Source organism: Lepisosteus platostomus, chromosome 4, assembly GCF_059453375.1.
Source record: "Lepisosteus platostomus isolate fLepPlt1 chromosome 4, fLepPlt1.hap1, whole genome shotgun sequence".
NCBI classification, from domain to species: Eukaryota; Metazoa; Chordata; class Actinopteri; order Semionotiformes; family Lepisosteidae; genus Lepisosteus; species Lepisosteus platostomus.
Window position 1 is genome coordinate 43,990,081 of NC_142614.1, and position 24,822 is coordinate 44,014,902.

A 24,822-nucleotide genomic window follows, 5' to 3' on the forward strand; every position below is an offset into this window, starting at 1 on the left:
TGTATAGCTAGAGGGTATAAAAATAATAAATACATTTTAGAAAATTACTTGAGGATGCAGTGAATTGAAAGTGTTCTTTATCTTCCTCCTCTCACCTGTGTTTACAACAAATTACATGTTTTTGTTCATCTTCAGAGATATAAGCTGATATTTCTTTTCTACCCTTTGTTGCACACATTTATGTCATTTTATGAATGGTGCTTCTCATAATTTAGATAAGAACTTCAGAGTTGTCCTTGAGTTGTCAGGTTCCGTCTTCCTATAAACCTAATTCAGCATTGATGGCTTTTTGATTATGGTGGTTTGTTATGTACAACAGGGGAATGGTGGTTAATGTAGCTCTCATGTTCTCTCGGTATTTGCATGGGTTTCTTTCTAGTTTCCTACAAGCATCTGAAGACATAACTGGATTAGTGTGTTCCTATAAAAGTCCCTCGATAAGATTTACAGGTAATGGGGACTCCCCTTCACCACCACCAATGTGCAGCACCCAACTGGATGATGCGATGGCAGCCATAGTGCGCCAGTACATCAGCTATCAGTGTGGAGGAAAACAGAGTGATGAAGCCAATTCATAGGTGGGGATTATTAGGAGGCCATGATTGGTAATGGGAAATTTGGCCAGGATGCCAGGGTAAGTCCCCTACTCTTTTCGAGAAACGCCCTGGGATTTTTAATGACCACAGAGAGGACTTTGGTTTTATGTCTCATCTGAAGGATGGTGCCCTTTTACAGTATAGCATCCCCGTCACTATACTGGGGCATTAAGGCACACACAGACTGCAGTTTGAGCACCCCTTACTGGCCCCTCTTACACCTCTTCCAGGAGCAACGTAAGTTTTTCCCAGGAGGTCTCCCATCCAGGTAACGACCAGTCTCTCACCTGCTTAACTTCAGGGAGTTGCTAGTTGTGAGTTACAGGGTGATATGGCTGCTGGACAAGTATGGATGGTGGCCCGGATGGAATGGTGTTCTGTAAAAGACAGTAGTTCCTTTATATTGGTAGTTCTAGATGTGTTTTTATTATGTTCTTGTTGCACATGATGGATTTTAGAAGAATGAGCTTAATAAAGGTGAAAGGTTAAGAAAAAATAAGTACTGACAGTGAAGATCAGATGTTAAAACAAATCGGTATGTATTTTCTGAATAAAAATATTACTTGCAAATAAAAGGGTTAATGTAGTTAATCTTTAAAGGATATCTTTGAATGTTGGCTCATAGAAAAAAGGCTGCAGGACATCAAAATAAATCTTGATCTTATGGAAAAGTCCTGTGGTTTTAAAGCTGAGGAAGACACAGTGCTGGGCAAAAATGTATGTACCTTGTAGAGTAGGTGCAATAGCCAATTGCAGTCCCATCAATTGAAAATTGAATTTAATATGTCACACATTGCAAGACTTAAATACCACGTGACATGTTTATCCTTATAGGCTCTTTGTGTTGAGCCTTGTTTTTAAAAGATCACTAAATTTGTACTTTGTGACTTGTGCAAAAATCTTTTCATGTCAGATAACTGATCTGTTTAATTATTATTGTGCTGACTGCAAATTCACTGATGTCTCCTAAAGCTTGTTTAACCAATACTGAATCAAGAGTCAGTGATGCCAGTGGTGAAAAATCATATTAATAATTTTTCTGAAAGAAAAGAATGATCATGTGGATGTAATTTAAAATGAATAGGGTGTGATCCTGCAAGACACATCTGTAAATAAGGGTCAAGAGTTTTGGTTACCTGTTCTCCTGCACATCTGATCAGTCCCATAATAAGCATTATGGTTCTAGTGGTCTCCAGATTGCATAGGTTATAAACAAGTGAGGATTTGGTTTCATGCAGTTGCTCTTGCAAGTTGACATAAGATAAGAGATAAGATCACTTTATTGGCCATATACAATTTCTTGTATGAGGAATTTGTCTTTTCACCTACCCCAACTTGCTCTCCATGAGACACACAGACAGGGAGAGAAGCTTGGGGTGAGAGCGCAGGGTCAGCCATTTATACGGCGGCCCTTGGAGCAGCTGGGGTTAAGGGCCTTGCTCATGGGCCCAGTGGAGTAGGATTTCTCTGCTGGCCATGAGGTACCAACCAGCAACCTTCCAGCCACAGGCATGGATCCTTATCCACGGAATACAGTATATATGTTTTGTGACAGATCTTGGGGTGAATAAATTGAATGGTTGGGGTTCTTCACTGCTCAAAATCTTGTTCCATACTCATTCCTATTCTATAATCTACATTAGTTAGGTTGTAGCTCCTAGCAACGCCCCTATTTTATTTTTTCCTTTAAACAAATTCACAGAATTCTCTTTCAAGACTGGTTATACAGTATAACCAATTATTAATTAAAACCTCAATGCAAATTGCAAAACAGTGATAATAAGCACTGGATTTTAAACATTTTCCCATGCATACATCAGTTAGCTGCAGATATCACCAATTGTTAATGCATCCATCAATAAAAACAAATTCTGAAACCAGTTTATCATGATTTCTTCTCCGACGGCAGGTGGAGCGACGCGCCGGTTGGAGTATTCTCGGTCGCATTTAATGGCAACGTCAGCTCAAAGATTTGGTTCAAACCACCAAATGGAGAAGGGCGTGCCGACAAGCGGACTCTGCTGATGCGGGATTAACGCTAGGATGAGAGAGAGTTTATCATGATTTCTTAACAATTCAGTGATCATAACAGCCCATTGCAAATGACAAAATCATTGCTTAATTCTGATTTGTTAGATAACACTGTTGTTGTTATTTGAATATCCCCCACACAAGATTTCTTTTCCAGTTTAATATTGTTTAATAGTGTTTAATTTGTAAAATTACATTATTTTTTTTGTCAGATTAACTAAAGTTATATATTTTTTTTAAAACATGCATCTGCATACTTTTGCATGTTTTGCATGTCCATGCATTTTAAACATTCAAATTGTATTCGAACTCAATAAATGTTAGCTGGGACTGCGGTAGATCTGGGAGTTTATGATCCAGTAATAATATTGACATTTTTCTACCATGTCTTTGAAATTGCCCCAGGGTTTGGGCAAGTTCAGTATTGTTTAGTGAAGTGTATGTGCCTTTGACATCCAATTGCCAAATCTCCATTTGATTTCTGTGTTTTTTACTCCATACAACAATCTTGCCTGACAGCAGGGATTCCCAGACCACACTCAGAACCACACTGTTAATGTTTTTTGTTACAGCTTCTACTTACAGTGGGTACAGAAAGTATTGACCCCCCCCCCTTGGACCTTAACAATGGGGCAGAATCAGTTTTGTAAAACAGTTTTATTAAAAACATGCATTCACCCCCCTGAGACCTTAAGCATTTAATGGCTGCTTAATTTTTGAGGACGACCTGGTCGTTGAAGATTCTGAGTAGTTTTATTTATTCTACACTTTTTCTCCACTTATTTAACAGTGCTCTGTGGGATACTCAATGCCTTTGAAATCTTTTTTACAGTATAGCCCTTTCCTGATTAATGTCTATCCACAATTCTGTTCTGTTGCCGAAGCTCCTTTGTCTTCATATTGTTTTGTATACAATATCCAAAGGTGGGAAATCACCCAGACAGGTATTTAACCTTACAAAGACAGGTGTGTTCAATCTGAATGGTTCACCATTTTCATTGCACAAGAACTCTTGAGTTTCCAGTTGTAACACAACAAAATGTGGCAAAATACAGTGGAGGTCAATACTTTCTATACCCATTGTAATTGAATCCTCAACTAATCTAACAAATTGATTACAATTTTTGCAAGTTTGTTTTCCAACTTTAAACTTTGGAGATCGTGTTCATTTTGAAATTCAACAAGTAAAATGCAACCTCAAACATGTTTTAGAAAGGAATTAAGAGTTTATCAGAGTTAGATCATTGACATTTTCTGACATCTCAGAAATACTGTACTGTATGTCAGATATTTGGATGTCAAACAGATACTGTGACAATAAAATTTAGTTGTAGTGTTATATTCCGTAGAATAGTTTCTTAAGGTTATTAACAATAACCTTAAGAAACTATACAAAACAGAATTTTGAAACACAGTGCATACATTTTGTGGTCAGACAGTAATAACCAATTGCCTTTAAGAATAATATTGCACGGAGCATATTAACTGATATATGCTCAATTAAAGATTTTTTCCATCAGTGTTCTGGTACCTGATATCTAGACATGCCTTTAGTATTAGAGTAAGACATTTATCTCTTTTTTACTTATAGAAGATATTGCATAAATTGCACCAGGAGTAGAACATTATAAATTATACATCCCCTCAAAAACAGACACACGCATACTGTTGAGTGTTAAAATGAAGTCATTGTGACCCAGGTCATGTAAGATGTAATGCACAGACCTGGGGTATGAAATGAAATCAAAGTGAATAATGAAAGTACAGGGTTGTTTGAAAACAGCATTTTATAATTAGCAAGCAGTACAGTCCATTCTCTGTACTCAAAGCAGCACAGCTTGCATTTAAAACTTTATTCATTATTCTGAGGGGAAGAGATATTTTCAGTGTATAATATATTCAGATATTTTCAGTGTATAATATAAGTAATACACACTTAGAATTTTGTTTGAAATTCAATAACACAATTACAGATAAAAAAATAAGTTCTACATTCCCTATCCGTTAAGCCTTCTTTACAGGCGATTGCAGTATGTACCTTTGAAGAAATACTGACATTTAAACCATTGCTCAGTTGAGCAAATCTTTATCTAGTTACCCTGGTGAGAGCCACCCGTCCACAAGCCACAGCTCTAAAGAAAATCTACTGAGTAAGGGAAGTGGACAAAGCAGGGATCCTAATCCAAGATCTTCTTACAGGAGCAACCTGGATGCAGAGGTTTGTAAATGTCCTGTAGACATTCATTTAGAAACAATACTGCACCCGTTACTTTGTTTTAGTTGTCATTGAATGTGTTATATTTAGAATACATATTTGCATATTTTTTAACTGCATCAAGAACAGATATTGTATGTCAACAACTTCATACTGTAGGATCTAGGCTATGAATGGGGTTTTTGCCTTTCTCAGACAGTACACTACACAAAATGGTCTTTACTTAACAAATCAGATTCTTTTTGTGGGCCAATAGTTTTTCATATCTTGTCGTACTACAGTGCCTTGCGAAAGTATTCGGCCCCCTTGAACTTTTCAACCTTTTGCCACATTTCAGGCTTCAAACATAAAGATATAAATTTTTTATTTTATGTGAAGAATCACCAACAAGTGGGACACAATTGTGAAGTGGAACGAAATCTATTGGATTTTTGAAACTTTTTTAACTAATAAAAAAATGAAAAGTAGGGCGTGCAAAATTATTCGGCCCCTTTACTTTCAGTGCAGCAAACTCACTCCAGAAGTTCAGCGAGGATCTCTGAATGATCCAATGTTGTCCTAAATGACTGATGGTGATAAATAGAATCCACCTGTGTGTAATCAAGTCTCTGTATAAATGCACCTGCTCTGTGATAGTCTCAAGGTTCTGTTGAAAGCGCAGAGAGCATCATGAAGACCAAGGAACACACCAGGCAGGTCCGTAATACTGTTGTGGAGAAGTTTAAAGCCGGATTTGGATACAAAAAGATTTCCCAAGCTTCAAACATCCCAAGGAGCACTGTGCAAGCGATCATCTTGAAATGGAAGGAGTATCAGACCACTGCAAATCTACCAAGACCTGGCCGTCCCTCTAAACTTTCAGCTCAGACAAGGAGAAGACTGATCAGAGATGCAGCCAAGAGGCCCATGATCACTCTGGATGAACTGCAGAGAACTACAGCTGAGGTGGGAGAGTCTGTCCATAGGACAACAATCAGTCTTACACTGCACAAATCTGGCCTTTATGGAAGAGTGGCAAGAAGAAAGCCATTTCTCAAAGATATCCATAAAAAGTCTCGTCTAAAGTTTGCCACAAGCCACCTGGGAGACACCCCAAACATGTGGAAGAAGGTGCTCTGGTCAGATGAAACCAAAATCGAACTTTTTGGCCACAATGCAAAATGCTATGTTTGGCGTAAAAGCAACACAGCTCATCACCCTCAACACACCATCCCCACTGTCAAACATGGTGGTGGCAGCATCATGGTTTGGGCCTGCTTTTCTTCAGCAGGGACAGGGAAGATGGTTAAAATTGAGGGGAAGATGGATGCAGCCAAATACAGGACCATTCTGGATGAAAACCTGTTGGAGTCTGCAAAAGACCTGAAACTGGGACGGAGATTTATCTTCCAACAAGACAATGATCCCAAACATACAGCAAAATCTACAAAGGAATGGTTCACAAATAAACGTATCCAGGTGTTTGAATGCCCAAGTCAAAGTCCAGACCTGAATCCAATCGAGAATCTGTGGAAAGAGCTGAAAACTGCTGTTCACAAACGCTCTCCATCCAACCTCACTGAGCTCGAGCTGTTTTGCAAGGAAGAATGGGCAAGAATTTCAGTCTCTCGATGTGCAAAACTGATAGAGACATACCCCAAGCGACTTGCAGCTGTAATCGCAGCAAAAGGTGGCTCTACAAAGTATTAACGCAAGGGGGCCGAATAATTTTGCACGCCCCACTTTTCATTTTTTTATTAGTTAAAAAAGTTTCAAAAATCCAATAGATTTCGTTCCACTTCACAATTGTGTCCCACTTGTTGGTGATTCTTCACATAAAATAAAAAATTGATATCTTTATGTTTGAAGCCTGAAATGTGGCAAAAGGTTGAAAAGTTCAAGGGGGCCGAATACTTTCGCAAGGCACTGTACATGTATACTTGTAAAGACATATTTTAATTGGTTTCTGTCATGGCAAAATTGTAGATATTGTATTATCCAGATGTTTCTGTATAGACTAGTTCTGACCACTTCATGGTTACAATAAAGTACATGATGTTACATGATGTTATGTGCAAATCTGCACGGTTGTTCAATGATGTTCTGTTGATCACAAAATCAGTTTTTTCATCTTTCATGTGATTTCTGATTTTCAGTGGGTATGCATTTTCTTTTTTAATATTAAATTTTAAAAAAGGCAAGCGTTGTCTTTATTTTATTAATCTAAGTAATTTAAGGAACAGAAATGCATGAGAAATCCTAATAAGCTACAAAATAGGCTAAATGGCCCCCATTTTGTAACCATTCTTATGCTCTTAACTATCTTATTTTATATATTGGCTAGAGGATTGTTGTATAATGCAGTTACAAAGTACTTGAAAGAAATTGCTGTTGAGGAAGTTATTAACCAGTGATTCCAGGAATCATTTAAAATTTTAACTGTTTTTCTGTGCTTTCTTTTAATTTCAGAAACTTCAAAAGGAGAACATTAAGCTGAAACGAGAGCTCCAGGATTTAAAGTAAGGCATTAACAACTGAATTAAGGTTGGAAGTGCAAGTTGGTGGAAAATGTTCCATTTTAGGACAAATCCAGTATTATATTTTTATGTATCTGAGTTTTATGTGTGTTTTGCTTCCTTTTGTATCTTAAATACTCTGACAACTTGTTTTTTTTTATAAATATCTTATTGCCAATTATTTTATTAAATACCCACATTATTTGAAATCATTGGTTGTGTTTTGATGTCTTGGCTCAAAATGAGGAGACCCACACTGGAGAACGAAGGAATGTGAATGGGCTGTCCTAGCCCATCCACTCAGTGAACACATAGATTTCTAAATGTGCTGCAAACTCTACAGAGATGTTTGGGAGGTACAGTGCTGATTGGAGAAGAGGCACATCCTTGCTGACATCACTGTAAAACTGCATGAGCCTGAGAAGATGCAGGTGTCACTGTATTACTGGAAACTGTAACACCCAGCAGGACATTAAGAGAAATCTGTCTAATCCTGGACCTGTTATACAATTGCTTCAGCAATACCACTTGAAAAGTTACAGTCACAGTACTCTAGTGGCATGTCAGTTAAACTTTTCATTGCCTTCAGCTTTTAACACAATCTGACTGGATATTGTATTGTTAAATATAGATCAATACATATCAAATATTTTGGAATAATTCCTTACAAGAAGAATGCAGTGGGTTTAAATCCATAATTTACTTTCTTCCACAAACTGAGGCTAACTGTGGAACACCCCATGGATGTGTGAGTTTACCACTGCGCTGTATTTTCTATACAGTTGATCATTTAATTTGGATTAGGAATGCAATTAAGAAATGGTCTAAACCAATTCCTAGACATTACCAGTTAAGGAATGTGAATTAATTTTTCGAAGATGCCACCTTACTTTCTTGAATGAATGATGAATGATAATGATGACCCCAACCTATTTCAGTTTTGTGTAGATAGTTTGTTTGCTGGTACAAATCAGAATGCCTTGATTTCTTAGAAAACTAAGAAGTTGTCTTTGATCTTGAACACAATGAATATTCTTCCCCAGTCATAAAGAATAATGAGCCAATGAAGCAAGTTACATTCTATAAATATCAACGGCCCTTGAATTCAAAACAAAGTTCTGTACTTTTGATAACCCTAACAAACTTTCAATTACACATTACCTGAAAACTGTATTTAATTATAATAAATATGAATATCATAAATAATAATTTCTTATGCAGTGGTGTTACCAATTCCTGTATGGTTGATGATACATGTGAAATATGTCTGTATTTTAACATTTAAGTATCGCCTGGTGATTTATTTTCAAAAGTACTGTATGGCCTCTGTCTTGCACCAATTTGAGTTCAAGATCTTTATCATTACGTGACTTTATTTTTTTGAGGTTACACATGGGCACTTTCCCAGTGGGAAACAAGACTTAATCTGCAGATTGCAAGTTCTGCTTTTTCTTGTGTGATTTGACATGTTCATTGAAAGATGGCTTAATATGGTAGTAATCTAAATATTAAACTGATCTTCCATTATGTAATCCATCACCTTGAGGATAACATCACTTACCCTCCCCAGAGCTATAACATGAGTGTAACAGTATGTGTCATGTGTTAATGGATATTATGTTGGAACACAATACTGTATATAGATATTCTTCTTATAACTTTGAGCACCAACACTTGAGTATGGCATGGATGGCAAAGTACTAAAACTCATACTGAATAAACTTAATTTTTAGCAGTTTTACTTCATTTCAGGAATATTTGGCTTATTTTCAGAACAGCAACATGTACTGTATATTCAGTTCAAGCTGCTACCACCTTGGTTTGGGATACTTTCCAAGCCACCAACAGGTGGGAAAATAGAATCTATCACTTTAATGGTTCACAAAACAAAAATGGTCTGCAGTATATTTATAAAGTGTCTGAATACATCCAGGTTTAACACATTTAGGAAATATATATAAAAAAGTTAGTATTTCTGTTTTCTAGACCATCTACATTGATGCAGTTTTTGAAGGCTATTTTGACTTTTAGAAGATCGACTCTTTCCTGATTTATACTGAAGAAAACTTTTAGAAATCATTGCCATTTCTATTACTTGGCTTATGTACTGTAAGGTTCCTTGACAAAACACTGATCTCTCTACAGGGGCCAGTATCAGCAGTTGCTTGAGGAGGGAAAAGAAGAGATGTTTGAGGAAAGACGTGTAAACCTTTTGAAGGCTCAGGTGATGCAGCTGGAGAGACAGGTATTTGTATATTCATGTAGTTTAGAACCTACTACATTGCTATTTTAAAATTTTTGGAATTTGCTACCAGATCCCAGCTTGTCTTACATTGCGATGTTCAGCCATTAGAGTCTTACCTGCTCAGTAAGTCCTCAGACAGGCAGCTTTTTTTTAAACAACAATTTGTAAACACCAACATAAACTGATTTACAAACATTCAAGTGGAAAAAATCAGCATTTCAAACAGTGATCATATATATAGTGAAATTATGTACTTATTTTGAGATTGATGTTCTAGTGCAAGTAGTATATTTGATTATCATTTCTTGCTATTTTAATGGAACAATGGTGAAGGTAGAAGGAGGTCTTTAATATGTATAAAAGTAAACTACTGAGACAATAAGTTAGAGTATGCTATGTTATTAAGTAACATCATTAAAATATGTCTATGTGCAGTCTATGTATTTGTATTTCTGAATTATAAAATATAGAATAGGAATATAATAGCTGAAGCTAGCTAGATAAACATCAAAGCATTTATAAAATTTTGTTTAGTTTTACCTATAGTATGTTAGGCAGATCAGTGTATTGTGTGTTCATACTGGTTTGTATTGTTATAATCTGTTTCTTTGTGCACCAAATTAACAATTGTATTTAGAAGGCTGTGAATGGAAAGCCAACTGGAGTAGTTTAGTCATTTCACGAAACACCTCAGGAACTGAAAGGGCCGGGTGGACATTTTCTGGTGTTTAGTTCTTTCTTCTAAGACTTAATAGTTCAGAAAAAAACACTGATTGAGGTTCAATGGGTAAAATGGGTATTTGTTTCTTTGGTGCTAAACTGAAGGACTAAATCCTGCTTGTCCTAGTCTATTTTTCAAACAAAAGAGGGTGTGATGTTTCTGTTGTTGGTAAGAAATGCATGTAAGTGAGGTTGTAAAGGTGGCATCTCTTTTTAATTGAAGGTCGACTTTAGTGCTTCAGTCACAGTGCAGTGATGCCACCACTCAATGAAAGATGGGCAGGCCCACTGGGAATGTTGCTCCCGAGATTAACATATTGTCACATTCCTAGGGCATTTAGGATCTGTCCATACAATCACCCACAGTTGCTGTATCAGGCAGCATGACCACCACCTGACAGGAAACTCCCATAATTGGCCTAGACCTGTGTCTTATGGAATTGCCTTTATAATGGTAACATCATTATATCATTATAGAGAAAGAGTTATGCTCCTTCCCTTACGACATCATTAACCCAATACTTTAAATCAGGATCTGTTGCGTGCTCTGGTTCACAGCAACATCAGATCATGACCCGATCAGCCACCTAGGTGATGAGTTTGAAAACTGAATGTAAACATTAGCGACCCCTTAATAACATTACTGATCTGTATGACAGTAACGTGGTTTTATAATTTGAAAGGAGTTGACTTCGCTCTTTCCATGTACAAAGTTCAGCCAACCTTGCAAGCTTATATTATGACACAGTAAGTATTGATCACTTAGGTGGGGGTACCATGTGACACATTATGTATTGTGACATTGGTAATATTTTGGACATTCATATCAGGAACCTTTTTTACAAATAAGGCAGTGATGTCATAGCCAAGCCATAAACTTAATTTTGTTATCTAATATTTATCTTGAAACTGGGATTGTATTTATAATGTGTTTCATAATATTCTAATGAGGTATAGTTGGCATTAGTTGGTCAGGGAAAATTAGAGCATAAATGTATGGTTTTAAACAATGTAATATTTTGTGCTTATCCATTTTTTTGTGGCTTTTACTGGCATTTCATTGTAAAAGTGTTATTTCTAAACTGAGCCCTTCCTCTTTGTAGCAATTACCTTGTAGAATTAACTTAAATGGAAGAAAAGATGACTGTTCAGGCCTGGTCATTGCAAGGGGAAATGTCGAATCAAGAGTGACTAGTGTTGGCGTAGGGGTACTATTACATACTGTATAGGGATACTGATTCTTGCCTCCTAAATCTCTTCAAGAATTAGTGTGGTAAGAATACATGATTTTAATACAGATTCTTGTTGACTCAAACTGGCCACAAGACAAACTGCCAAGTACAGCAAACCTGAACTGCCAAATGGCTGTACAGAAGCCATTGTATATCTGCCATATTTTAATAATCAAGGATATTGTACTTTTACTGTGGAATTTTCCACAGTACCATGGAGGTCAAGTAAAATGTTTACCTTTCATGTAAAGCATGCTTAAGCACTTTTTAAGCCTTATTTTAAATGAGAGATTTATTGGTTCTCTGTAGATCACGATACTCAGGAAAAAGCATTCTACTGTGTAATGTTTAATTTCTTTACATTCTTTCTTCTCTGATTTGACTGTGCAGAATGTTGTCCAAGAGTCTTCATAAGAACATACTGTAGGAACATTTACAAAAGAGAGGGGGTTATTCTTCCCATTTTGCTCCTTTTCTTTTAGTCACATTTATTGATCTCTCTCAGGATCTCACCCAGACATTTCCTTAAAGATTCCAGGGAATATGTGTGAGCAGCATGGATAACGAAGTCTGTTCCAAACCACCACAGTCCTTTTTTAGGAGTTCTCAGTCATACTGTAAATGCACAACAGCAATGACCTATCTGTTATATGTACACAATGTTTAAAATTAGGCCTTGCCAATTTATTACATAATTTAGACTGATCTTATCTCGATTTCTAAAGGTAAAGTTTGCTATTTCATGAAAAAAGCAGTTTCAGGTGTCCATTTTACACGTTTGCTTTGAATAGCAGACAACCGACTTATACTTCATCATGAATATTATTGTATGTGTGAGGTGCTTTCACTGAATGATGGTGTCACTGTTACTGAGTGGTAAGTTAGAGGAGTTATTAACTCAATATGCAAATAGCAAGGATAACTCATAATTATTTTGTTGGAAGGATCTGAGATTTAACAAGTTGTTTTTGTTTACTGGCCCTCATTAATACCTAAACACAAAAAAATGTATTTACTGTATACTGTATGTGGTTGTTTCTCGATGGTCTCTTCAGGTCATCCTACTGGCAGAAGGATTAAGTTCTCAGGCGTGTCGCGGTCTTGAGGTGGAGAATGCCCTTGAATCTCTCACAGACAGACTGAGGTATTTCATCATCATCTTTTCTAAATTAGCTATAGACCTCTTAGTTCTTTGTCAGATTAATATCCTGTACTTCACTAGCACACAAGAGAAGATCATATGCAAGGGCAGATGAAAAGAATCTACAGTATAATTTATTTTTCTTTGCTGTGATCGACCTTCCTTAAATGTGACTGTTAAAATGAAATTAGATTGAAAACTCTGAGGCACTACAGAATATTCTTTTATGCTTTTTCTATAACAAAAATAAGGTAATTTTACTGTGCTTACTGCTCATTTTTATGCAGAAAGCAGGAGTCATTTATGTCTCTTTTAAATTTGGGCTTTTATAAAAAGTGTAGAGAAAAACAGGGACAAAAAGGAGATGCAAGTTAATAAAATAAAACCAACCTGCATGCACAAAAGGAACCAAAAAGAAGCAGATCAGTGTTTTCCTATCAATTAATCAAGGCCGTAGGGTAATTTAATTTGTGATCTGAGGGTTCACACAGAGCCATTAATTGGTTTATTAAAACTTTCTCTTATGTGCTGTACCTGAAACAAAAGGAACATGTCTATAGTTCTGCTGTACTAGTTACATGTGGTTCAATGAATATTGTTAGATTCACACATTTCCAATTAATTAGCCATCCAGAAATTGTCACCCCTGAGTGGCCATGCACATTGTATCCCAATACTCCTCTTTAAATCAATGTAGTTATTTTTAATGGGTGTTGTATCAATCACGTCTACTCCCATATAAATGTAGCCAAGATTGAAACTGTGTTGAGTTAATCTCTGGACCTCTTGGGTCTCCAAGCCACATGTGCAGCATTTCATCTATTTTTGTAGTACTGTGTTATAGCACCAAAGTTAAGATTCCAATCACTTGCGGAACAAGAGAGAACCCAGGATTAATTGATCTCTTTAATTATCATGTCACTGACATCCACTGTGCTGCTAATGGAACACTGATTTCTTATTTCATTTTAGAGATTGCCTATATTACTGTATTTAACCTTGTAGATTACATGTATTAAACATGCAAGGAACAAATGCAAATTGAGGTTTAAGGAGATGGCATTGAATACACAAGTTTCTAGTTGTTAGCCAGTAGCTTGTCTTAACAGTCTGCAATTTAACCCTTGCTTTATTAACTGACTTCTCAGCATGATACAGGAAAGACATACTTTGGTTAAAGTAAATTTATAGACACTACCAGTGAAAAAAATAATCTAAATGATAGTTATTATACTTTGTTAATTTTTTGAATAGTTAGATATGAAAGTTAATAATAGATATGCTTTAGCATAATATATAAAAATGCCATTATAGTTTTTCACATATACTGTATATTAAGCTATCTTTCACAACAATGTTTCTGATAGGTTTAATCAAATACTGCAATTAAGATATATTTTTCTTCTTTTTTTAGGTTTTTAACTTTGCCAAACATGATGTTAATGTTAAAATTAACATGCATTTGGTTTAGTTTTTATACTGCTGTTACTCAGAGCTTAGAATCTGCCTTCTTTTAAAATCTTTAGCTGAAAGAATTCTGCTTGAGGACAGTATTTTGTGCAGTCACAATCAGCAAGCACACATGAGAGGTGTCAGTATTCTAGGAAAACTATTGCAGAATGTTGTGACTACTTAATTCTATGTACTTTGGATCCAAAATAATTTACTAATTGTAATTCTATGTGTTTACATAGTTCTTTTCATCCCAGAGGAATAAAAAATGCTTTACATATAGGAGTGAACCCTCTTGATGAACACGACAGTTATAATACATCAGCAGCTACTCTACAGCACATTAGGTGATAGAATAAGAAATTGCTTCATTAATTGAATTAATGGGGAACTTTGATGATGCAAGCCCAGAGTGGAATTTTGCAAGGACATCTTGATTAACACACCTGTTTTTATGAACCTTGCCATGGGATATTTAATGATGTATAAAAGCATGATATATCTTGTATATACAGTATATGGTATGAGCATAGGGCAGTGGTTCTCAAACTTTTTGGACCAAGTACCACCCCTGATCAAACCAAAGCATCCAAGAACCACCTACAAGTTATCTTCTCATAGGAACCCCAGAAAATCTCAATGACCAACATGAGCACACACACTCTAACACACATATAATAATAAAAAAACTTTATTTGATATAGCGCCTTTAAACGTGGCTTCTCAAAGCGATTTACAGAATGACAACAGGAACAACAACAATTAAAAATAAACAATAAAAAAACACCATTTCAGTGAGAGGGGTGAGCCTGTTTAGTCGAGCAAAGCAGATGTGAATCATTTTTCGAGTCTTGATACAATTCACAACAGAGTCTAACAGATTTTAAATCATCAGGCATTTTCTTGATGGCTAAGGTCTCGCAGTGGATGTTGCAATGCGTCCATTCATTTCTGGAGCAAACTCTTTAATTCGTGCAACTACACCGCTGTGTCTGCTTTAGCACCGTCTGTACAAACTCTGACGCATTTTATCCAGCTGATGCCATTTTCTTCGATAAATTCATTCAGCAGCTGAATTACGTGCTCTCCTGTAGTTCCTGTTGGTAGCGGCTTACAGAACAGAATGTCCTCATGGGACATACCCTCAAACTCGTATTTAACGTAAACGAGCAAATTGGCCAAATCGACGACATCTACAGACTCATCTAATTGTGGTAAAAGGCATCTGCTCATCTTAACACACTCTATCAGCGCACTTTTGATATCTCCGCCATATCAATAATTCTATGAGTGGCTGTCTTTCGGAGGGGGCAGCAGGTCGAGGTGCTTAGCAGCTTTTTCTCCACACATAATATGTGTCAGCTGTTTTGCCAACGGTAAATAAGGTTCTTCAAAAAATAGTGTGGGGCTTACCTGCTTTAGCAATCCGCAAGCTTGCAATTTTCCCCGTTTCCATTTTAGGAGTCCGTCTCAGACGTTAAAAAAAGTTATTTCATGCCCATGGGAGTGAAACACAGAGACGCTCAGTGTATTTTTCTCAAATTAACCTAGAACAGTCCTTAAATATTTTTCTGTTATCTATCACACTTTCCTGTGCTCACAAGATTGCCAGCGTTCATAGTACGCATTTCTATGCTTTACTGTGCTTACAACATTGGCATTGTTCCAAAATCACACATATTCTCTACCTCCCTATTTACTGGAGATACGTTTTTTTAAATACAATTGGCCGCTTTAGTTCGTAGCACGCATTTCTATGCTTTCCTGTGCTTACAAGATTGGCGGTGTTCCAAAATCACATGCATTCTCCTACCTCTCTATTTGCTGGAGATAAGTTTTTTAAATACAATTGGTCATTTATGTTCTTAGCACGCATTCCTGTAGAATGGAATAGAATTACATTGTAGCTCTTGTGTCCACTCAAGTATTAGTGCGTGCTGTATCGTAGTACGTGGGCTGCGTATTCGACACGTATTAAAATAGAAAAAATGAAAACCCGTCCTGATTTTTCGGTGCACACAACAAAGTTCCAGGGTCATATGGCGTACCAGCTGGTGCCACTCCACGTACCACAGTTTGAGAACCACTGGCATAGGGACTTCAGTTATCATAATGGGATATTGGTTTATAAATTCTGGTCCAAAGGAAGGAGTGCTAGCCAATCATCCACCAGCACCACTTATAGCAACAACCTGGTTTTCCTTGGAGATCTTCCGTTCCAAGAGTTTTGACAAGAACCTATTGCTCCTGTCCAAAAAAAGTTTGGATTGAGATTAAATCTGGAAGTATAACCATGCAAAAAAATTAGAAAATTCTTGTACTACCTTAAAGGCTGATGTAAATTGTGAATCATGCGATTTGCAGGCTTTGTTTCTTCAAACAAAAGCTCTGATACTGTATACCTCCTCTCCTTAGTGTTTGATGACTAGTAACAGAGCTTTTAGAGGTAACAAATCAAACTAAAAATATAAAAAGGAAAATTCCACACTTGAATGCCAGCAGTAGAAATAACAGTAACAAACAAAATCAAAAATAGATGCTAGCAAGAGCAGGGGCATGGATAGCATTCTGGCTGAGCTGATCAAAGCAGGAGGCTGAAGAGCAGCATGTGAGACAGGTACTGTATGTGGCCCAAATATTGGCGTAATTCAATCCTAAAATGCTTATGAAGAATACCTGAGAGTCTGTGCAATTAGCTAAAGCTCTCATTATTCACATAAGCATGGAAAAGATCAACGTGGTTAAAGAACATTTGAGTGAAGAACAAGGTGGAATTAGGAAAGATGGAAACAGAAATTAACACTGAATCTAATAGCAGAAATTGTAGTAAATATACCAGCATAGCTAATGAGCTAGCCGATCTGCTCATGTCCTCCTTTTTCAGAAGCATTTTCAAAAATGTAATGGCCACAGAAAACATAGAAAGTGGTGAAGGTTGAATAAACAAGAAAAGCATTGTTTTAGGAACATTTGAGAGAAGTGTAGAAAGGACTAAGGACTATACATAAACAAGCCTAACGTTAAAATCATAGTTATGAGAAGAAAAAGAGGAAATACTGTAGGTAGATGATGAAAAGTTTGAATGTGTGGAATAATTAATATATGTTGAAAGTTTGATAAATGACAGCAAGTGCTTCAGTGAAATAATTGAATAGCATTAGAAAATGTACATGAAACGAGATTTGGAAGAAAGGCTACATTTCAATCAGAAGAAAACTGGGAATTCTAGGCAAATGCCCCTGTGTTTATAACACCTAAACCTTGAGGGAAAGAGATCTAGAATGGCTGAGTACATCTGAGATGAAGTGTTATAATGAACTGGCTGCAGTAAGTAAAAAAGTATAGATCAGTAAATGAGTCAAAGATCACAAGCTGGTACACTTGGGGCATAATAGCAGATTGAAGGATGACAGAATACTGGAACTAGTAATGCCAGCAATGAAGGATAAAAGTGTAAAGAGAGAAAACCAACAAGAAGCGGCTTTAAGGAAGCAGTAGAAATGTCACAGAAGAGAATAGGTTTATGAAATCCATCAAGAGAGAAAGAGAAAGGCTTTTGCCATTGGCCTTGACAGTTGCTTGAAGGACTGTAGAGGGCATTTGATCGAATACCTTAATTAAAAAAAAAAAACTAAGAAAAGCAGAGTGTGATTTGCTTTGATTACAAAAATTGCAAAAGCATAAAATCTGACATTTTATTGGATCCATGTAGTAAATAGAATTCAACATGCATTTCCATTAGTATTTAAGAAAGACATTTTTCATTAAGAAGTTCTATAGACAATTGTAGAATTCGGTTAGGATTGGTAATCCATGTTGGTTTTGTTTCTCATACAGATCTCTGCTAAGCCTTGAGAATTATTCATCAGAAGTCTTCATTGCACGGGCAGAGCTTATTCAATTGATTGAAAAATGTCAAAATATCAGACAAAAACTGCACAAAAACAACAAGGTAATAAGACTTCAACTCTTCAACTTTCTTTTCATTTATTTTAGGACTTTCTCTCTACCACTATCTTGAATGTGAATAAGGCAGATGAATAAATAGATATTTAAAAAAATACAGACTTTCTCTCGGAATTTTTAGACAGTATATGTGGAAGCTTACAGTAATGAACTTCAATATCAGATGCTTCATAATTGTTATACTTGAAACAAATCTTTTTAGTGCCCTTTGTATTAAAGTCATTACAGTTGTTCACACAAAATTGATATTTGTTAATACATTAGCAAATGTAAACTATTTAAATGGAAGATAAATGTCTTCTGTTGTATGCAGCTTCTCATATAAGCTAATCAAATCAAAGTACTGGTTAGAAATCATACTACATTAGAACTTTACTGTAACACTAATGACTGAGATACTTGGTTGTGTCTCCAGATTTACAATATGGTACAGTTTTATCCAATACAGGGTCATTGGGGAGCTGGAGCCTAACCTGGCAAACAGTTGGCTCAATGCAGGTCATACCCTGGACAGGACCGTGGTTATACCCAGTCCATTGCAGGTCACACACAGACAGACATGCACACACTTACACCAGGGCCAGTTTTCAATTAACTTGCCACTATGTCTTAGGACTCTGCGAGGAAACTGGAGCACTCAGAGGAAATCCATGTGAATACAGGGAGAACATACAAACTCAAGGCAGATAGGATCCCAGGAATAGAACCTAGGGTCTTAGTGCTGCAAGACAGCAATGCTAACCATTGCGCCACTATGCTGTCTTAGTTTAAATATCTCACAGATCAGAATTGACATCTGCGTGGTCTGTCTTGTGGTTTATAGCAACATAGTGCATTAATATTGTGTTGTGTGGAGTACAGTACAGTGCATTCATTTTAAAATTTAATCATTATCTTTATTTTGTGCATCGGCGCTTTCTATTAAATTCTTTTGTGTAAGTTACAGATAGTTATTCCTCTTGCCTCAGACATTTATAGTCTTTCAGGCTCAAGAACAGAAGTTGACTGATGCGATTAATGCTGAGCATAGATTTCCTGTTCTTAGTAATAGGGGTGTTTTTTTGTTGAGAAATTTATTTTCCTCTGACTTACTTTGTACCTGGTTATCTCTCTGTGTCTGGCAGGACACTGTCCCCCAATTTCATTCGTGCTCACATGTGGAATTGAGAGCCAACAGTGATGTAACACTTCTGTCTGCTCGCTAATAACATGCCACGATGATAGAAAGTCCTGTTAAATAATAGCCGAGATGTTATTGCATGCTTTATCATTGGCCGTCTCATAGACAATCTTGTATAACTGTCAGGACAATGTAATGGGATCATTTTGAAAGATAATCCTGCTTTTGTGGGTTTCTGTTTCCATCAATATAGGCTTTAAATTAAAAATAAAATAAAAAGGAGTATCTTTTCTTTGCGCTCTGTATGTTTTTGCTATCTGTGGTAAATTTAGGTTGAATTTGTACTGAGCGTAAAACAAATCTTATAACTTCGAGCCACTGAATAGTTAATTCACTGAAGTATTATAAGGAAAATGAGATAACCTGTCATGTTTGTTGTAGTAGGTGCACTAATATTTTATTGAAGAGACATAACAGTCGGATTTATTATACTGATAAACATTTGTCATTAACAAGGGTCCTAATTTAAAAGTCACAAGATAGTCATGAGCGGTCAACATTTGAACCAATATACAGTAAGAGCTTAAAGTTATAAATGAGAGGAGGCAATCTGGCCTGTCTTGATTATTGCTAGTAGCTAATTAGTCAGAGGATCGCATTTGTCTAATTTTTGAAAGTCATGCTATTAGCTTCAACAGCACAGCTGGGTAAATTGAAGCTGTACATCTGTGATGCATACTTTGAACCAAGTTGAGTAGGATGTTGATGGTGTACTGTATTTGTCACATTGATATCTTGCAAGAGTGCACTGTTACTTCAGCAGAATGAGGGTGAGATTTGTCCTGCTGGAGTGTTGTCACATCAAGAGCCTGCCATTATGGCAGCAGGTGAAGTCACAGGACAGCATCATGCTGTCAGGTTGCCATCAGGCACTGCAGGTGGAGTGCTACAGTGACTGGACCATCACACTTGGACTTCCCAATTGCATTGATGAATTGTGTTTGACTGTAACGGCTTGCCAAGTTAGAAATTTCTAACAAGTGTTGGAGCACTAATTTAGTCCAGTCTCCAGCTACCAATGACAAAAAGGCTTTTTTTATTTTTTACTTTCCTAATTTACGCAAGGTTTGACATTCAAAAGGTTAAGTAACCTCATTACCTTAGCATGATAAGGGTGACTGAAGTGTATCACAGTCAGTAATGAATGGTTAATTAAATCAGTCAAAATGACACCAGAGTAATTTAATCAATTTCCAAATTCTGTATAGTTTAGATTTTTTTTATGTATCAGTTTGAAAGGTTGTAACACCATCTGTTGCTGGGCATGCTGACGGTCACTGTGGACCTACCCGGATAATGCCCTTAAGTGATGGCCACCTTGTGTGGTGTCACAAGGTGTTCTTTAGTCATGGAAAACGTGTTCCACATTTTCGCCCTTGAAATGTATGAAAACATGTTTTAACATGAGCAACAAGAGTGAAAATCATTTTATGACTGTTCACTTGGCAAAAACACTTTGTGGTTCAGTATACCTACATTCAACTAGAGCAGTGGTTCTCAAACTTTTTGGACCAAGTACCACCCCTAATCCAACCAAAGCATCCAAGTACCACCTACAAGTCATCATCTCATAGGAACCCCAGAAATTCTCAATGACCAACATGAGCGCGTGTGCACACACTCACACATACATATAATTAATATTATAATAATAAACTTTATTTGATATAGCGCCTTTAAAGGTGGCTTCTCAAAGTGTTTTACAGAAAAAAAAAAACATTAACAACAACTAATAAAAAAAGCACCATTTCAGTGAGAGGGGTGAGCCTGTTTAGTTGAGCAAAGCAGATGTGAATTAATTTTTCGAGCCTTGATACAACAGAGCCTAACAGATATTAAATCGTTAGGCATTTTCTTGACGGCAAAGGTCTCGCGGTGGATGTTGTAATGCTTACATTAATTTCTGGGGCAACCTCTCTAATTCGTGCAACTACACCGTTATGTCGGCTTGTCATTGCTCTAGTACCGTCTGTACAAACTCAGACGCATTTTATCCAGTCGAGGCCATTCTCTTCGATAAATTCATTCAGAAGCTGAAATATGTGCTCTCCTGTAGTTCCTGTTGGTAGCGGTTTACAGAACAGAAAGTCTTCATGGGACATGCCCTCAAACTCGTATCTAACGTAAACGAGCAAATTGGCCAAATCGACTACAGACTCAATCTAATTGCAGTGAAAAACATCTGTTCATCTAAACGCGCTCTATCAGTGTACTTTTGATATAATCCTTCATATCATTAATTCTATGAATGACTGTGTCTTTCAGGGGGAGGGGGGCAGCAGGTCAAGCTGTTTAGCAGCTTTTTCTCTACACATAATACGTGTCAGCTCTTTTGCCAACGGTAAATTAGGTTCTTCAAAAATAGTGTAGCTTACCTGCTTTAGCAATCCGCAAGCTTGCATTTTTCCGCGTTTCCGTTTTTATTTCCGTATTTATTTAAAGTTTTTATTTCATGCGCATGGGAGCGAAACACAGAGACGTTTGGTGTATTTTTCTCAAATTAGAACAGTTCTTAAATATTTTTCTGTTATCACGCTTTCGTGTGCTCACAAGATTACCAGCGTTCGTAGCACGTATTTCTATGCATTCCTGTGTTTACAACGTTGGCATTGTTCCAAAATCACGCACATTCTCCTTTCTCCCTATTTGCTGGAGATACAGTAGCTTTTTTTAAATACAATTGGTCACTTGCATCCGTAGCATGCATTCCTATAGAGTGGTATAGAATTACAGAGTATCTCTTGTGTCCACTGAAGTATTAGCGCGCACTGTATCGTAGTACGTAGGCTGCGTATTCGACACGTATTAAAATACAAAATATGAAAACCCGTCCCAATTTTTCAGCGCACACGACACAGTTCCAGGGTCATTTGGCATACCACTTGGCAGCACTCCACATACCACTGCCGGTACGCGTACCACAGTTTGAGAACCACTGAACTAGAGGAATGGATGTCTACAATCCTTGTTGGAATGAATTGGTTGTGATGTAACATGTGCCTGGAAATTGTAAGAGTCACTGAGGCTTAGTCATTAAGAGCTTGTGCTTTGACATACCAGAAGTATATGAGGACCGATACAGATGTCTCGGAGAGGCTAGCAGGAGTCGTAGCCATTGGTATTTCAAGGCCTGTTGTTTTTCAGTCATTGATAGAACCCTAATTCTTTGTTCAATGGTCCAGGATATTGTAGTCGAGCGTGACGACCTAACTCATCCCAAATTTCTTTACATGGGTTCATTTCCAGTGGTTGCAAACACTTGAATGCTGTGTGCATGAAGGGATGCCTGTGTGACCATTGCTACTCTCGGGTTGCTCATGTTTGTGTTAAAAAACAAGCTGTCATGTTAAAAAACAAGCTGGACAGTGAGATTCCCCACTATAACAAGACCTTCTGATTGGAATTGAGCATTACTTGTGCTGTTACCTCATCATCACACCTCCTTTGCTGAGCTCATTCAAAAGCATAATTCTACAGACGTTGCTCCCTAGCATTTGTGCGGAATCCGCCATCTGTAAATCTCAGATTAAACTTTGATTCGCCAGAGAAAATGACATCTTCCCATCTTATACTGTATGTCCAAGGTTGCCTCCATTTGCTGCCAACTGTTAGCATGTAACTTGATATTGAGTAAGGAGTTGGTCATGATAAAGCCTACAGCTTTGCAAACCACATCTGTTAAATGTCTTTGCACTGTTCTGTACAAATCTCAATTACAGCTTTGGCTGCAGTAGTGGCTAACTGAAATTTGTGTTTAAGACATCCTGTTTTGCTGTGATAACATGGGGTACCAGGACAAAGGCAGTCACTATCTCTAACAAGCATCCAAACATGGTCTAATAGATGATAGATCTTAGATGATAGATGGATACACATGACACAAAGTGCTGCAACATTCCAGCATTCATCCTCCCAAGTTCCTGGTTCCTCTGTGCGATCCTCAGTCTTAGATTATAACTAAGCCTTTATAAGCCTTGTATGCAATGCATGTACATCTTAACATCCTCTCAAAAAATGATAATTCTGTTAAATTCATGCACCGTGGTGTTTTTTGTACAAATTTAGAAACAGTATTAGTTGAATCTTTTTTCACCACACAATATTCTGTTTCTCTTTTTAATTCAGGAACAGAATGACCTGAAGATTTATTGCATCCCCCTAGTCTGATGTCATTGTGTTTAAATTGACTCTCACTTCTAATTTGGTCTTGCTTATCGCTTATCAGTATAAAAATGGTGACACCTTAGTAACATGTAGAAGTGTGTGTTTTTTTTGCAATGTTTACTTTTCAAATCAATTTATGGTGCATCTGTTGAATTGACACCACTGTGTGTATTTTTCCTTGTATTAACTTCTTTACATCCATGGCAAAGTGAGGGATGCAGACTTAAACATAATTAAAGCTTTTATGACTTTATGAGTTTGCAAAATGCTTACCACATTATTTTCAACTGTTAAGAATACTTACCAGTGATAAATTTCATGACTTTTGACAATACCATGTATTGATGCATCTTGCTCTTTCAAAAAACACAAAAATAACACAATAACATAAATGTGTTTAATGTTTTATACCTTTCAGTATATAAGCATTCTAACCTGCCTAATACCTTTGTTTCATTGTTCCCAGTACACATTTTTCCTATGCAGTTTCTTAATAATAAACGTAATGTCCAGTTTTTCTATGTTTCATTTTATTATTTCAGTTTCAATCGAATTTGCAATTCCAAATAAAGCAAGTGACCCAGATGGGCTTTTAAGACCTTTGGCTTTCCATTTGTTATGGCAATAATGAACAATGTAAAAAGGCTTGTTCTTAAATATGCTCTTTTGCCTCCTTGTACTCTGTCAGCCTGGCTTTATTTCATAATAATTTGTTTGCTGATTTATGTGAGACGGGTTAAAATGCTGCTGAAGAGAGCATGCATAATACCCCGTAATTGAATTAATTAAGCAAACCATCTGCAGTGTTTCAGACAACGTACACTGAACATTACTCCAAGAGTAATCAAGTGAAATGAGTAAAAGAAGGTGGACGTGGATCAGTTTGTACAACAAAGTACTAACCAGTTTTAAGCATCCACAACAGTAATTTCCTTATTTCCCTTGCTGCTTATGTTGTTGTTTTTGCACTGCTTTGCAATTACCTTCCTCTTGTGCAAAGCAGTAGCAGGCACTGGCTGAATGCATGATTTTGTGCCTGACTGCTCTTACTAATTATAAAAATCTCCCCATTGTACTGAATTGGCTCTGCTCTCTAAACAGTACATTTTTTTTAATGTGTAAGGTTTTTAAATGTACATGATTGTAACTTTTACATTCTTTTCACTGTTTATTTTTCTTTATGTTTAGCAAAAATAATCTTGATACATAACATGCCAGCTTTCAAGCATATTTTTAGTGTGTGTTACAAATTCTGTCGTACATAAATGTGAACCTATTGTACACTTCTGCAGGAAACAAGAATCGTTTTTTATAACAGTGATAAAAATCATTTGGTTCTAGAAATCTTGTACATCCTGTTCCCCATGATTGCTGTATTAGAATAT

The 24,822-nt window shown here is 36.7% G+C and overlaps 1 protein-coding gene across 4 annotated transcripts in view; it reads left to right on the top strand.

Moving 5' to 3' along the window:
• Positions 1-24,822, top strand: part of LOC148673211 (uncharacterized) — a 123,975-nt gene that overhangs the window by 24,801 nt on the left and 74,352 nt on the right. For all 4 annotated transcript variants that reach the window (XR_015935964.1, XM_088629568.1, XM_088629567.1 and 1 more), the window contains 5 exons: positions 4,702-4,845; positions 7,291-7,340; positions 9,483-9,582; positions 12,590-12,678; positions 17,965-18,079. Coding sequence is in view for 3 of the 4 variants with exons in the window: in XM_088629568.1 (XP_088485694.1) it covers positions 4,702-4,845; positions 7,291-7,340; positions 9,483-9,582; positions 12,590-12,678; positions 17,965-18,079 (498 nt within the window). In the remaining variant the exon portion in view is untranslated. The remainder of the gene's footprint in view (positions 1-4,701; positions 4,846-7,290; positions 7,341-9,482; positions 9,583-12,589; positions 12,679-17,964; positions 18,080-24,822) is intronic.